We start from the raw sequence: 11,656 nt of genomic DNA on the forward strand, positions 1-11,656 counted from the left end.
GGAGGGTATAACATCATGCAGCAACAGGGCTCATGCAGGTGTTCCCCCTGCTCCAGCCCACCCCACATGAACCCAGGACCCCCAGAGCCCCCCAGGTGCAGGCAAGGCAGCCCCCAGAGCCCCAACACACACCCCGCAGCAGGAGTCACAGTCAGAGGTATTTATTGATGTCATTTGGGAACTATGAGAGRTCAGCTCCAGAAAAATAACTTAGATCCAGGTTGAACAATTTTTCCCCCTCGTCACTACAGCTTGGAGATGGTCTGCCAGAGGGCTTCTGCTACACAAAAGAAGTCACAGCACAGTACTGGGCTGCCTGGGGCTGATGACAGCCCAGGGGAGCAGGGACCTGCAGGGTTGTACATCAGAGACCAGCCCCAACCCCTTCCAGGGGASCACGTAGGGACAGCCTGGGGCCCCGCGTGGGGCTGCCCCAGCCCCAGCTGAGGGCACAGGTGGCACCTACAACAGCCCCCTGGGTCCAGGGGCAGGGCTGGCCCCAGCCTCCACATCCCCTGCAGCAGGGATCACCGCAGGGCTCAGGATCACGGGCTGGCCCGGCCCGAGGGGCCAGGTCCCTGCCCCCGCGGCTCAGGGACACAGCAGCAGTGGCAGCGTGGGAGAGGGCCCCCACCCAGCTGGGCTTGGAGGCAGCACAGGGGCTCGCTGAGCCTCAGTGCTGCCAGCAGCCCTGCTCTTTGCCAGGCATCAGCCAAACAGGTGAAGCCACTTTTTCCACTTCAAAAAAAAAAAAAATCTCTATGTACAGATGCATTGTGCCRTATCAGTACAAAAATATACATATGAACTCTACAGATCCCAGCTCAGTAGATCAAAACACAACTATAAATCACAGTGCGCAGGACAGCATCAGGCCCGGGGAGCGACCGGGGCCCCCCGGGGAGCACCGCACGCTGCAGGCACGTCCCGGCGGGCCGATCTCCCCTGCGGGGTCACTTCTCATCCAGGCGGCAGTACAGGTACATGGCGACCGTCATCGATGCGATCTGCGGGCGGYGGGAGGCAAGTCAGCTCCCCTCCTAGCCCTCCCCACTGCCCTGTGGGGCACAYGTCAGCCTAACCCCCACAGCCTGAGCTTTGGCACCAAGTGCTGGCACCCAGCCCTCATCTCCGCTCCTTCCTCCCTCTTGCTTAAAAGCCCCCCTTGCAGGGGACTGAGGCTGGTTGAGGGGTAGGAATAGGCTCAGGTCACAGCCCACAGCATCATCCCCAGCACCCCCAAGGAGGAAGAGCCAGGTGAGCCTGCAGAGGAAGGCTTGGTAGCCACCATGGGACCTGTGGTGGTTCACAGGGCCACTCCAGCACCCTCTAGACCCATCAGCCACCCAGGCCAGCCCTAGCCCTGCTCCTCATCAAGATACAAGGTGTTAAAGCATTGATGCTTGGGCACACACCTCCAACGCAGCAATGCCAGCTGCCACTCCACCCACCACTCCTGCGTTCTTCTTGATCTCAGTCAGGAGCTGTTCGAAACAACCCTGCAGGAAGTAGAGCTGGTTAGGACAAGCAAGGAGCCCACAGCACTGGAGTATATCCCCCTGGGAGCACACCACACATGATTCCCCACTCCTCCCACCCCCACTAGGTACCCTAGCCCAGTCCCTCATGGGCAAGGGGAGAGCTTGGGGCTTCACAGGGCAGCTCATCTCAGCCACTTCTCAGATCAAAGAAAAACAAGCCCCGAAGAGGCGGAGAGGTGTCCGAGTTCACACCTCCCCACTCAGCTCCAGGATGATCCCTCCTTCCCATACCTGAGCGCACCCCAAACAAGCTCTGCTAGACGTTAAGTGCTGCTCATGCATTCATACCGGAACGAGACTTTCGTTAGCAAGGACTTCAGTGCACGGTTGTTTTCCAGAGCAGCAGGGCACAGGGTAAGTTTTGTGTTCCACAAGCCAAGGGGAGTCTGTGAGGTCTGTGTAGTTATTCAAGCCACAGCAATGGAGCTAGAGGGGAGAGAAAAGGTGAAAAAGAGCCCACAGCACTGGAGTATATTCCCCTGGGAGCACACCACACTCAGGACTCCCCACTCCTCCCACCCCCATCAGGTACCCCAGCCCAGTCCCTCATGGGCAGGGAGAGAGTCTGGGGAGAGCATCYCAGAGCACACCTGGGACCAGGGCCACATCCCCATCCCACCAAACCCATGAGATGCATGCCACCAGGCCACTACTAGGAGCATCTCAGGAGGACCCACAGCTCAGTATACCTCATTCATGGTGACATTCCATATCTGTGTGAGGCCTGGCTCCTTCCCAAACTTGGCCTTCAGCAGGGGAGTCACTGTGGCCGTCAGCAGCGTTTCTGCCTGGGAGAAGAGGTGGAAAAAAACACCATCCAAGACTGTTCTGGGGAACATTGTGCCCATCTCAGGTCCCAGCTTGCAAGGGCAGGATAGATCAGACATGGCAAGGTCAGGAGCCCCTTRCTCCATAACCCTGCAGCCCAGGGACAGCTCAACACCTTCCCCACACCTGTACTACATAGCAGCAAGGCTATTTATGACAAGTGAGTCACTCGATCAGCACCGTAATCGAGGGAGCCAGGTTGCCTAACAACATCTGCCTTGTGGTTGGCTTCTCTGGTGCCTAATGAGGTGAAGTGTGTTGGTGTTGAAGTAGTCACCTCTCTACCTGGATGGGTTCTCCAGGGTCTAACAAAGAGTTGAGTTTGCTCAGCATGAAGCACTTCCTCTTTCAGTACTCCTCTTACTGGGACTTCTTACCCTCAGCAAGGGGGAGAGATGTTAAGCCTTAGCTGGTGCTGGACTGATGTGTAAAAAGCCAAATTTGTATATTGCCCTCACTTCTTTGGTGTGATGAGAAGTCCTGCTTTCTGTGCATGATCCAAGCGACAAACTGACAACAAGTCAGGCTAACACAAGCTCAAGACACAGGACACACATGCGCTTGGCTTTCATGGGTAGTCTAGAGAGTTGTGTGCTGTTAGGCCAGGGCTGAAAAGCGCACAGCCCCCAGCATTTTAACARAGGCATCCCAAGGGGATAAGATGGGTCCCAAATTAACCCAGCCCCAAGACTCAGACACGCCACTCACAACACCAGTGTAGACAAGAGCCACCACAGCAGCAGCAACTTCAGCTATGAAGATGATCAGCAACACTGTGAAGAACTAGGAAAGAAGAGGAGGGAGGTCAACAGTGGCCACAGTCCACAAGCCCCCAGCCTGACCTGCTGCACTCATGTACTTCCCAAAGGCCTACCCAACCCTCATTCAGGGCTCAAAGCTGTTTTGTGGCCTTCAGCTCTGCTCCAGAGACAGAAGCAGCATGACTTTGGGGTCACCTCAAGCTCTGCACCTGCAGGGGGATGGCCTCTCTGGACATCCTCCAAGAATCTTTTTAGGGAAACTTTTGCTCAGCAACAGCTTCTGCCACAAAGAGAACCCAGAAATGACATCTCCATGGAGAAGTGTAACCCTCCAGCCCCCCCCTTCCCCCCAAACCAGAAACCCAGGTCAGGTGAGGCTTGATAAGGAAATAAAGCATTGCTGAGCCTAGTCATATCCTTACCATCATCAGGAGACACTTGCTCTCCTTCTGGGCCCCACAGCACCCCAGGAAGCCAATCACCAGCAGGATGGCACCAATGACGATGAGGAAGTAGCTCACGTTCACAACCTGCAGGACGCTAGCGGAAAGYGCCCCAAATATGTTGAAGAAGGACTTTCCATCCACTATGACCCAGATTCCTACTCCTAGGAGAGCTCCGCCACCGAGCTGTGGGAGAGGAGACATGTTAGTTCACAGACAACCTAAGAGGGACAGCTAGAGAGCAGAAGACTTATCACTCAAGGAAGAAAGCTGTTTCCTCCATTGATTTTTGGCAGATCTCAGCCTCTCCTGGGGCACCCAGCTGCAGCTTGAAGGCAGCGTTAGCTGTCCAGCATAACCTAGGGATGCAGCAAGGCCAGCCACYGGCTGGAGTGGAGACAGAGACCTCCCCTCTTCCCCCCAAAATCCCTACAGCTCATTCCCTACCCAGGATCCCCCTATTCCCCAAAAGCCCAGGAGGCCACCTCAGGTATAGGTCTGCCAGCAGTGTTACCAGGGCAGGGCCAACCCTGCTCTGCAGGGTTACAAGTCCTCAGTTCAGCACAGAAGCCAGCTGCCCTGTGTCCCCATGTCCCTGAGGAATGGGGAAAGGCCTTAGGATGGGGCATGCAAGATTCAACTCCAATTGCCCTAGAATTGGAGTTGGAAGAAGGGGACAACCAAGCCCTGAGCTCAGTCCTTCAGAAGCAAGGAGGAGCAGGGCAGGACTTTGACAGATCTCAGGAGACTTCAGTGCACCTCATACCCTGTTGCACCTTCTCCCCATTAGCYACATGCTGCCACCCCAAACCCAGTCTGACCACCATGCCCTCTCAGACCTAGCCCCTGAGGCCACCTAGGCCCTGTTTCCACATGTGGGGCAAGATCCTGGCTCTGCCCAAGGCACTGCAGAGGCTCAGTGCTCCTGGCAACACCACCCAGCAAGGAGGTACAAGGCCTGCACCCATATACCACTTCTTTCCTCTCTCTCTCCCTCCCCCAATTTTGTTCAGATCACAGTAAGCACCTCCAGCCAGGCCAGGGCCAYGAGGAGAGGGAACAACCACAGCAGTCTCACTGACTGCCCCCCAAGGAAGGCAGATGGAGATCCTGCTCAGCATCACTGCCACATCCCCAATCGTTTCATCACTATAAGCCCAAGATAAAGGATTTGGGAGCATGGGGGGAAGCAAACCCAGCTACCCCCCACACCAGCAAACTGCTATTTATACAGCGCTTGGGCAGAAAAGGAGCCAGGAGCTCCTGGGAAGGGACAGCCCCACTCGCCAACCCAGCCCGGCTCTCAAACACAGCACGGGGGAGGCAAGGCACAGGTATCTGCTCCTCAAGTTTTCTCCATGCAATGCAAGACTTGGTCAGCCAGGCACCCTCCCTATCACAGGGTCAGCTCAGGGTGCTATTGGCTACCGGGTGGCCAGACAGGTCACTCTCAAAACACCAGCAGGACATTCTCCAGGCTGTAGCATTGCAGCTGCTCCCTTCCCCAGGGCAAATAGTTTTGGGGCCAGTGGGACTGCAGCAGCCCCTGTGTGGGGCAGCCAAGTCAGTGGCACCACCAGCCACACCCCAGCTCTGGGGGGCTCATGCGGCCAGCTCATACGCTGGGAACCATCACGCTGCCCAGGGACGTGAGCGCCTCTGCCTGCAGGAAGCCTCCCACTCACTGGGGCCAGGTATTACTCAACTCCTACACTCCTCACAAGATCAGCTCAAGGCCATTTCCACCCAGGGACGCCCTGCCCTTGGCCAGGCTCAGGCCTTCCCTGCCAGTGCCCAACAGGGCACAGGCTTTAAGAAGGGAATATTTTGAGTTTGTGGGCTTTGCTTCCCTCTCCTCCCTTTCCAAGGAGAGGTCAGTCCACCCTCTTCCAGGTGGACTTATTCTCCAAAGTCAAAGCCGCTATAAGGGACCTCTGCTACTGTCCCCAGGTGTACATACTCCCAGGAGCCCCAACACCCCCAGTTCCTGCCACACAGCCTACTCCCCTGGAGAGATGGGAACCCACCAGTAGGAACCTGCAAGTGGCCCTTTCCAGGGTGTGCAACACCCAGTACCTCCAGCCAGACCTTTGCACTGGGAGTGGCTATTACATCAGCTATGCATGTCCCTATCTCCAGTACCCAGTAMCAGTCCCTCACTTCATCTTGCTCTGAACTTTGGCCACCACACCCAAAGCAGGCACTAGGCAAGATCCCCACCAGCCCCAGGCTTCACTGTGCCCAGCTCAGGCTGTCCAGCCCCATTACATGGCAGAGCTCCCAGCTAAAGCCAGGCAGCCATCAAGTCTTGTACCCAACAGGGTCCCAGGAATAGAAATCCCACCAGCATCCACCTGCTCACAGCACCAAATCCTTCTAGGGGGAAGCACAGGGGGGCAGGAAGTTGATGCCATCCAGCTCCAGCCACCCCATACACCACACAGCCTCCCCCCAGGGGGCCACTGCTCACATCCCACTTCCCCAGTTTGACAGGGTGGTTCAGAGGGGACCCACCAAGGTCACCTCACCCTCAGGCAGAGGAGGGCCACCCCCCAGTTAAGCAGAGCCCTCAAGAGCACTTACAAATATGGTCAGGTTGAAGAGGATCATCATGACCTTGATAAATGTGAAGAACCCCATCCTTGCACCTGGGGAGAGCACAGAGAGATGATCAGAAAGAGCCCAAACCCCAGCTGAGCCCACAACACCCAAAGGTCACCCACCCCTCTCCAAAGGGAGCTTCAGGAGAGCAAACTGAGCCAGAGAGCCACCTCACAGCAAGAGGCAGCTCCAGGGAAGCAGAGCAGAGYCACCTCCCACAGCAAGGAAGCTCCTCAGAGTGCACCCACAGGTGCCCCCTTCCCAAAGCCCAGCACCCAACAACCTACCTTAGCAGAGAGCAGCTCCTTCAGAAACTCAGCCCAACCTGCTCAACTCCTCTGCAGCACCTGCAGCACCTCCCCACCCTTTAAGCAGGTGAGGGCCCTAAGTGGCAGCCGCCTCCTCCAATGGAGAAAGCGCTGGGCCTGGCCCCGGCCGGGCTGCACCCAGCCACCCGCACGGGCCACCCCYTGTGGGGGTGGCAAAGCAACCCGGCCACGCTGGGTGCCTGGTAGCTTGCTGCCCTCTKGTGCCAAAAGCCACCCGCCCGAAAGGCCAGAGCAAGGTGCTGCCACCTGCGCCCATCGCCGTGGCCTCTTGGCGCGGTGGATGTCCTGTCCTGCCGCCCTCCTCCCAGTGGCCTCCGCCACCACCACGGCTGCCGCGAGCCGCCATCCGGCCGGGGTGCCTCGCGCCCAGGGTCCTCGCGACGCCCACGGCCGTGCCCCCACCTGCATCCCCGGCTGGAGCCGGCGCCGGCACGGCCGCGCTCTGCCCGGCGGCGCGGGAGGCGGCGGGGCGCCCGGGGACGCCTCTCCCACCCGCCTTGGGGAGCGGCTTGGGGGAGCACGACGGCGCGGAGGCAGCGCGGCTCTGCCGCAGCGAAGCGGGCGACGCCGGAGGGCACCGACGCCCCCGGCCCTGGGGCCAGGCGAGCTCACCAGTTTAGCCACCAGGAAACTAAAAGGATGAGCTGGGGGCGGCTCGGCTGCGCTCCCCAGCACCTAACCCTGGAGGCTGGTTAGTTCTGGCTGCTCCCGGTTTCCATCCCCGTCCAAGCCCAACGAGGGAGCCGGGGGTGGATTTTCTGGCTCTCCAGGATGTCCGCTCTGGTTGCRGCAGAACGGGCCGGGCGGCGTTCCCACGCGTCCCCCCGCGCCGGCCACGCTGCCCCGGCTGCGCACCCGGCCGCCCGGCTGCGTGCCGAGCCCCGGGCCCCGCGTCTCGCCGCCGCCCCGAAGCGCAGGCAGCAGGGGTGCAGTGCCGTGGCCCTATCTCCCCCACCAGCGCAAAAGGGGCTCCACGTGGTCAGCCCAAAGGCCCGGCGAGCCCAGSTTGTCTCCTGCGCTGGCCACCAGCCGCTGCCTGGGAAGAGCGCAGGAGCAAGGCGCGCGTTTAGTGGCGGCTTCTCTGCCAGACTCCACGCCGTGGTGCCTCCGTGGAACAGCCCTCCACAGGCTTTCCTTCAAGGAACATCTCTGGTTGCTTTTTGCAGCCACGTAATCTTGTAGGCTCCATGGCAGCCTGCAGCAAGGRCTTGCACTGTTGAACGGTGCTGTGCCCGGGTTTCTCACCCTAAATCTGAACCCCATCACTGACATCATCCTTGCCTATTTCCATCTCTCCAGCCAGTCAAAAACTGGAGGAGGAGATATTGGGGAAAGGATCCTGCTTTCTCTGGTGCTTATTCACCAACTCAGTCTGCAGCCCAGGTGCATGAGTCACCCAGGTGCATCATGCCTCTTCCAGCCTTTGCACCCAGCATCTTCCCTCTCTGGTCCTCCCCAGGACACCATGCTGTGCTCACCCAGGCTCTCCCTTGTTTTCTTCTCTTTCCTGCTTGCTTCTCATCTCCCCTGTTCTTTCTCCACCACTTCCCGACAGTCTGTCTCAGGAGTTCATACTCGCATTTTGCCTGAGATGGGATCTGGATGTCCCGGACCTCCAGTTCTGTGGCAAGCGTTAAGCTGAAGACAAGCTCCTCTCGCACRGAGAACACCCAAGAACAGCCCTGGGGTGCATGGGGGATGCGTTGTGGGGAGGAAGCACTGAATTTCCAGCCTGCTGATAGCCAGGCCTTGCTGCAATGGGCCTTGGCATCTCGGGGCGGGGGGGGGGAGAGGGGCCCACTGCAAGGGCGTGAGGCCCCGGCCCCGCTGCAGGGTTTAACACACGGGCTTATTGCAGGTTTCCTATCCCGTCCTTGAGCAAGAACCATCTCAGCCTTGGCTTGAGCAGGGCAACGTGGAAAACTTGCTTCTGTTCATCCCATCCAGGGAGCTGGACACATGGGATGCCCGCCTGTGCCTCAGTTTCCCCTCTCTGTAAAACATAGGATATCGAACCTGTCTTTCCTCAAACCTTTGTCATCTGCAGCTAGAAACAGCAGAGAAGTGGAAGCAGCAGAGAAAACCCCCGAGCAGGGCTGACCCAGGGTAGCTGTGAGCCAGGCCCGCAGGCAGCCCGGGCTCCCTGGGCCCTCGAGGGGCCCCAGCTGGGTGATCCCTCTGCAGTGGGCATCCGCACACGTGCTTTGGGCTGGAAACATCTGCCGGGCCAACCAGCCAGCATCCAGGCCGGCACCGTGTCGCTTGGAGGGTGACCGGTGGGCAGCGACACCCTGGGTCGTGTGTCCCAGGGCAACACATTGGAGATGAACAGGCTTTAGATTTGCAAATCAAAGTTAATGCACTTTGCATCAAATTCATCCGTGTTTTCTTTTTCCTGCTTAAATAGAACAGAAATAAGTATCTAGAGGAGCCAAAAGTTTTTGACCTCTTGACAGTGACAGATTTCAGTTTTCAGCTTTGAAAGGACATCCTCAGCCTAAGCAAACCACAGCCCTATCTAAAATAAACAAAACTCAGAGCGTTTTGGCCAGAGAACCGGAGAAACTGCTGATTTCACTCAGCTCTGGGAGGAACAGGGGCATGAAACCAAACAGATTTCCCCATGGCCCCTGGCTACAGCTTCGGGAGAATTTCTCCCGATTTCCACGGTTGTGTGCAAAAATACAACTCGAGTCCAAACAGAGGAGCTGCCCCCAAAAGTGGATCTATGCCGTGAACAGGTCGGAATAGAGATCAGGACAACGGGAGAGTGTGGGCATCTCGCCGGCGTGCRGGGAGACGCTGAGCCGCTCGGGGCAAGGACCCAGCCCGGCACCTCGCGTAGCCCGTTTCCACCGKGCCGGTGCTCGAGGCTGTGTTTTAAGCACGCCGTTAATGAGGGGGTTGGTTGCTGACACTTCCCCAGCAGAGTACCAGGCTCAGTTTCTTCGCACGCGTCTACGTGGGCACGTTCGCCGGCTCACAGCACATCTGCCCCTGCTAGCCGGGGGTGGCCAGCTGCCAGCCCCTCTCCAGCTCTCATTTTCTTGCGCTTGCATGTGTCCAAGCTGGATAAATCCCTCCCAAATTAATTAGCAGGAGCCGTGTAGAGGTGCCAGCTGCTGTAAACCTGAGCCGCACCGGCGACAGGGGCCGAGCAAGGCTGCGCCGCGGGGTCACGTCAGGACAACCCCGCTTTGYGGGAGGTTTCCTCGCTCGAGACCTCGTCTGTCTTCGCCGCCGGCGCATCCTGCCGGCACGGGCAGCCCCAGGGGCCTCTGCCGGCACCGGAGACTCGCGGGGGGCTTTCCCCACTCGTGGGACYGCTGCTCGCTCCCCAGAAGGGAAGCAAAAACAGAATACGGCCCCTTCCGAAGCAGGAATGAACCGAAAAAGCCAAGTGCAAAATGTCGGTGGAAATGAAACCTCGTTTCTCTTTAATTTTACCAGGTGGGGAAGGCTCAGCCCATTTTTGCAGCCTCGCTTCTCCCAGCCGGGTGTGCAAACAGCTGCGTGTCTCTGCGCTCTTTATGCTCTATTTACTCCCGGCTGCCGCTGCCGGGAAGCGCGAGCGAGGCCCCGCAGCCGGGATCCCGGCGGCCAGGATCCCCCTCGGGGATCCCAGGGCCCAGCGGCCCCGCGCAGCCGGCGCGCCGGTGACGGCCGCCTTTCCCCGCTCGCCCCGTCCCGCCGCCGGCCCGGGATCGCCGTCACGCTCAAAGGGGGGACGCCGGGAGCCGTCACGCTCGAGTCCTGCTGAGACGTTTCCCCCGCGGAGAAGCAGAAGCCAGTCAAGTCGAGGGCTAATCTTTCGTTTCAAGGATCTCTGCTCATTAAGCAAATGAGGAATGATCTGGAGCTAACGAGGGCACGGCAGGCGGCTCCTCCGTGTGCCGGATGCGGAGCAGGGCCGGGGCTCGCGGCCGGCCGGGAGCGCAGCCGGCTGCGGCAGGGCAGGCGCCAGCCCGGGGACGTGAAACCACGCGGCAGCCCAAGGGATGCTGCAAACAGGTCGGGCTGAGCGTTTGCTTCCAGGAGAAATGCAAAACAGTGTTACATCCGTGCTCGGCGTGTCCCAGCGCCGGGCAAACCGGGGCGGCTTGCAGCCGTGCAGGAGGCAGGAACGCCTGCAGCCCCGGCCCGGCAGCTGCGGCAGCGCCGCCGTGCCAGCAGGAGAGGCACGCGGGAGAGGAGAAAAAGCCCTTTCAGCGCCGGCCCCGGCAGCTGTCGCCGGGATCCGGGCTGGGAGAGGACCGGAGGGCTGCAAGGGCAGCGCAACGCCCCAGCGAATGCAGCTGCAGCCAAATCCCCTGGCACGGCGAGTCCGGGCTGCACTGCTCCTGGGAGCAGTTTGCCAAAACGATGGCCAAGAAGGGCCGTACGCCTCCTGCCTCGCTTTGCCCGGCGCCCAGCCGCAGTTTCCCCAAATTTCCCAGCCCCCGGGTGAGCAGCCAGCCCTGGACTTGCCCTTTTCCAGCTCCTGGGGTGCCACCGCTCTGGAGCAGAGCACCCGGCCYGGCTCCTCTGTGCCCCTTCCCGGCTGCACCCGCGTCGCCCCAAAAACCCAGCCCCGACCCCGCTCCTCCGCCCGGCCTACAGCACGGAGGCCCGGCCCGGCCCTGCGGTGCTGCCGGGGCTGGGGGAGGCCGGGCCGCGCGGGAGGAGAGCTCCGGGCTCCCGGCTGCCGCAGCCCCCCAGGCTGCTGCTCCAGCCCTGGCCTGGATCCAGCCAGAGAGCATTTCCCCGAGCTCGTGTTTTAGGTACCATCTATTTTTAGGATGCCCAACCTGCAGCAAAGACGCGGAGCAGCTGCCGGTTCAGAGGAGGCAGCGTGAGGAGCAAGGATTTARGAGAAAAGCCCCAAAGCCTGTGCCTCCGGGAGCATCGCCCCCAGCGCCTCGGCGCCCCACGAGCACCCGAGCGCTTGGCAGCTCCGCCGCGCCCGGGCGGGTTCAACCGCGGCCTCCTCGCTGTTCAAGAAGCGGCAGCTCCCGCTCGGACGATGCGGATTTTCTCCTCGCCCGGCTCAGCGAGGAGGGGGCACCGGGGGGGGGGCTGCTGCACGCCGCCGCCCCCACCCAGCACCCCCGCAGCCCCGTCAGGCGGGGGAGCCGGCGGCTGTGCGGGAGCCCAGGCGGGGGGGCGTTTTTTGG

The 11,656-nt window shown here is 60.2% G+C and overlaps 1 protein-coding gene across 1 annotated transcript in view; it reads right to left on the reverse strand.

The window, feature by feature from the left end:
- Positions 1 to 145: 145 nt before the first annotated feature.
- Positions 146 to 11,656, reverse strand: part of TSPAN1 (tetraspanin 1) — a 17,086-nt gene continuing 5,575 nt past the window's right edge. The window contains exons 2-8 of the mRNA XM_085308107.1: positions 6,157 to 6,221; positions 3,553 to 3,759; positions 3,078 to 3,152; positions 2,231 to 2,329; positions 1,830 to 1,967; positions 1,416 to 1,499; positions 146 to 1,007 (exon numbers count right to left, since the gene is read on the reverse strand). Of these exons, the coding sequence (XP_085164233.1) occupies positions 954 to 1,007; positions 1,416 to 1,499; positions 1,830 to 1,967; positions 2,231 to 2,329; positions 3,078 to 3,152; positions 3,553 to 3,759; positions 6,157 to 6,221 (722 nt within the window). The 3' untranslated portion in view covers positions 146 to 953. The remainder of the gene's footprint in view (positions 1,008 to 1,415; positions 1,500 to 1,829; positions 1,968 to 2,230; positions 2,330 to 3,077; positions 3,153 to 3,552; positions 3,760 to 6,156; positions 6,222 to 11,656) is intronic.

Source organism: Rhea americana, unplaced genomic scaffold (assembly GCF_003343005.1).
Source record: "Rhea americana isolate MKP2758 unplaced genomic scaffold, rheAme1 scaffold_27, whole genome shotgun sequence".
NCBI lineage: Eukaryota > Metazoa > Chordata > Aves > Rheiformes > Rheidae > Rhea > Rhea americana.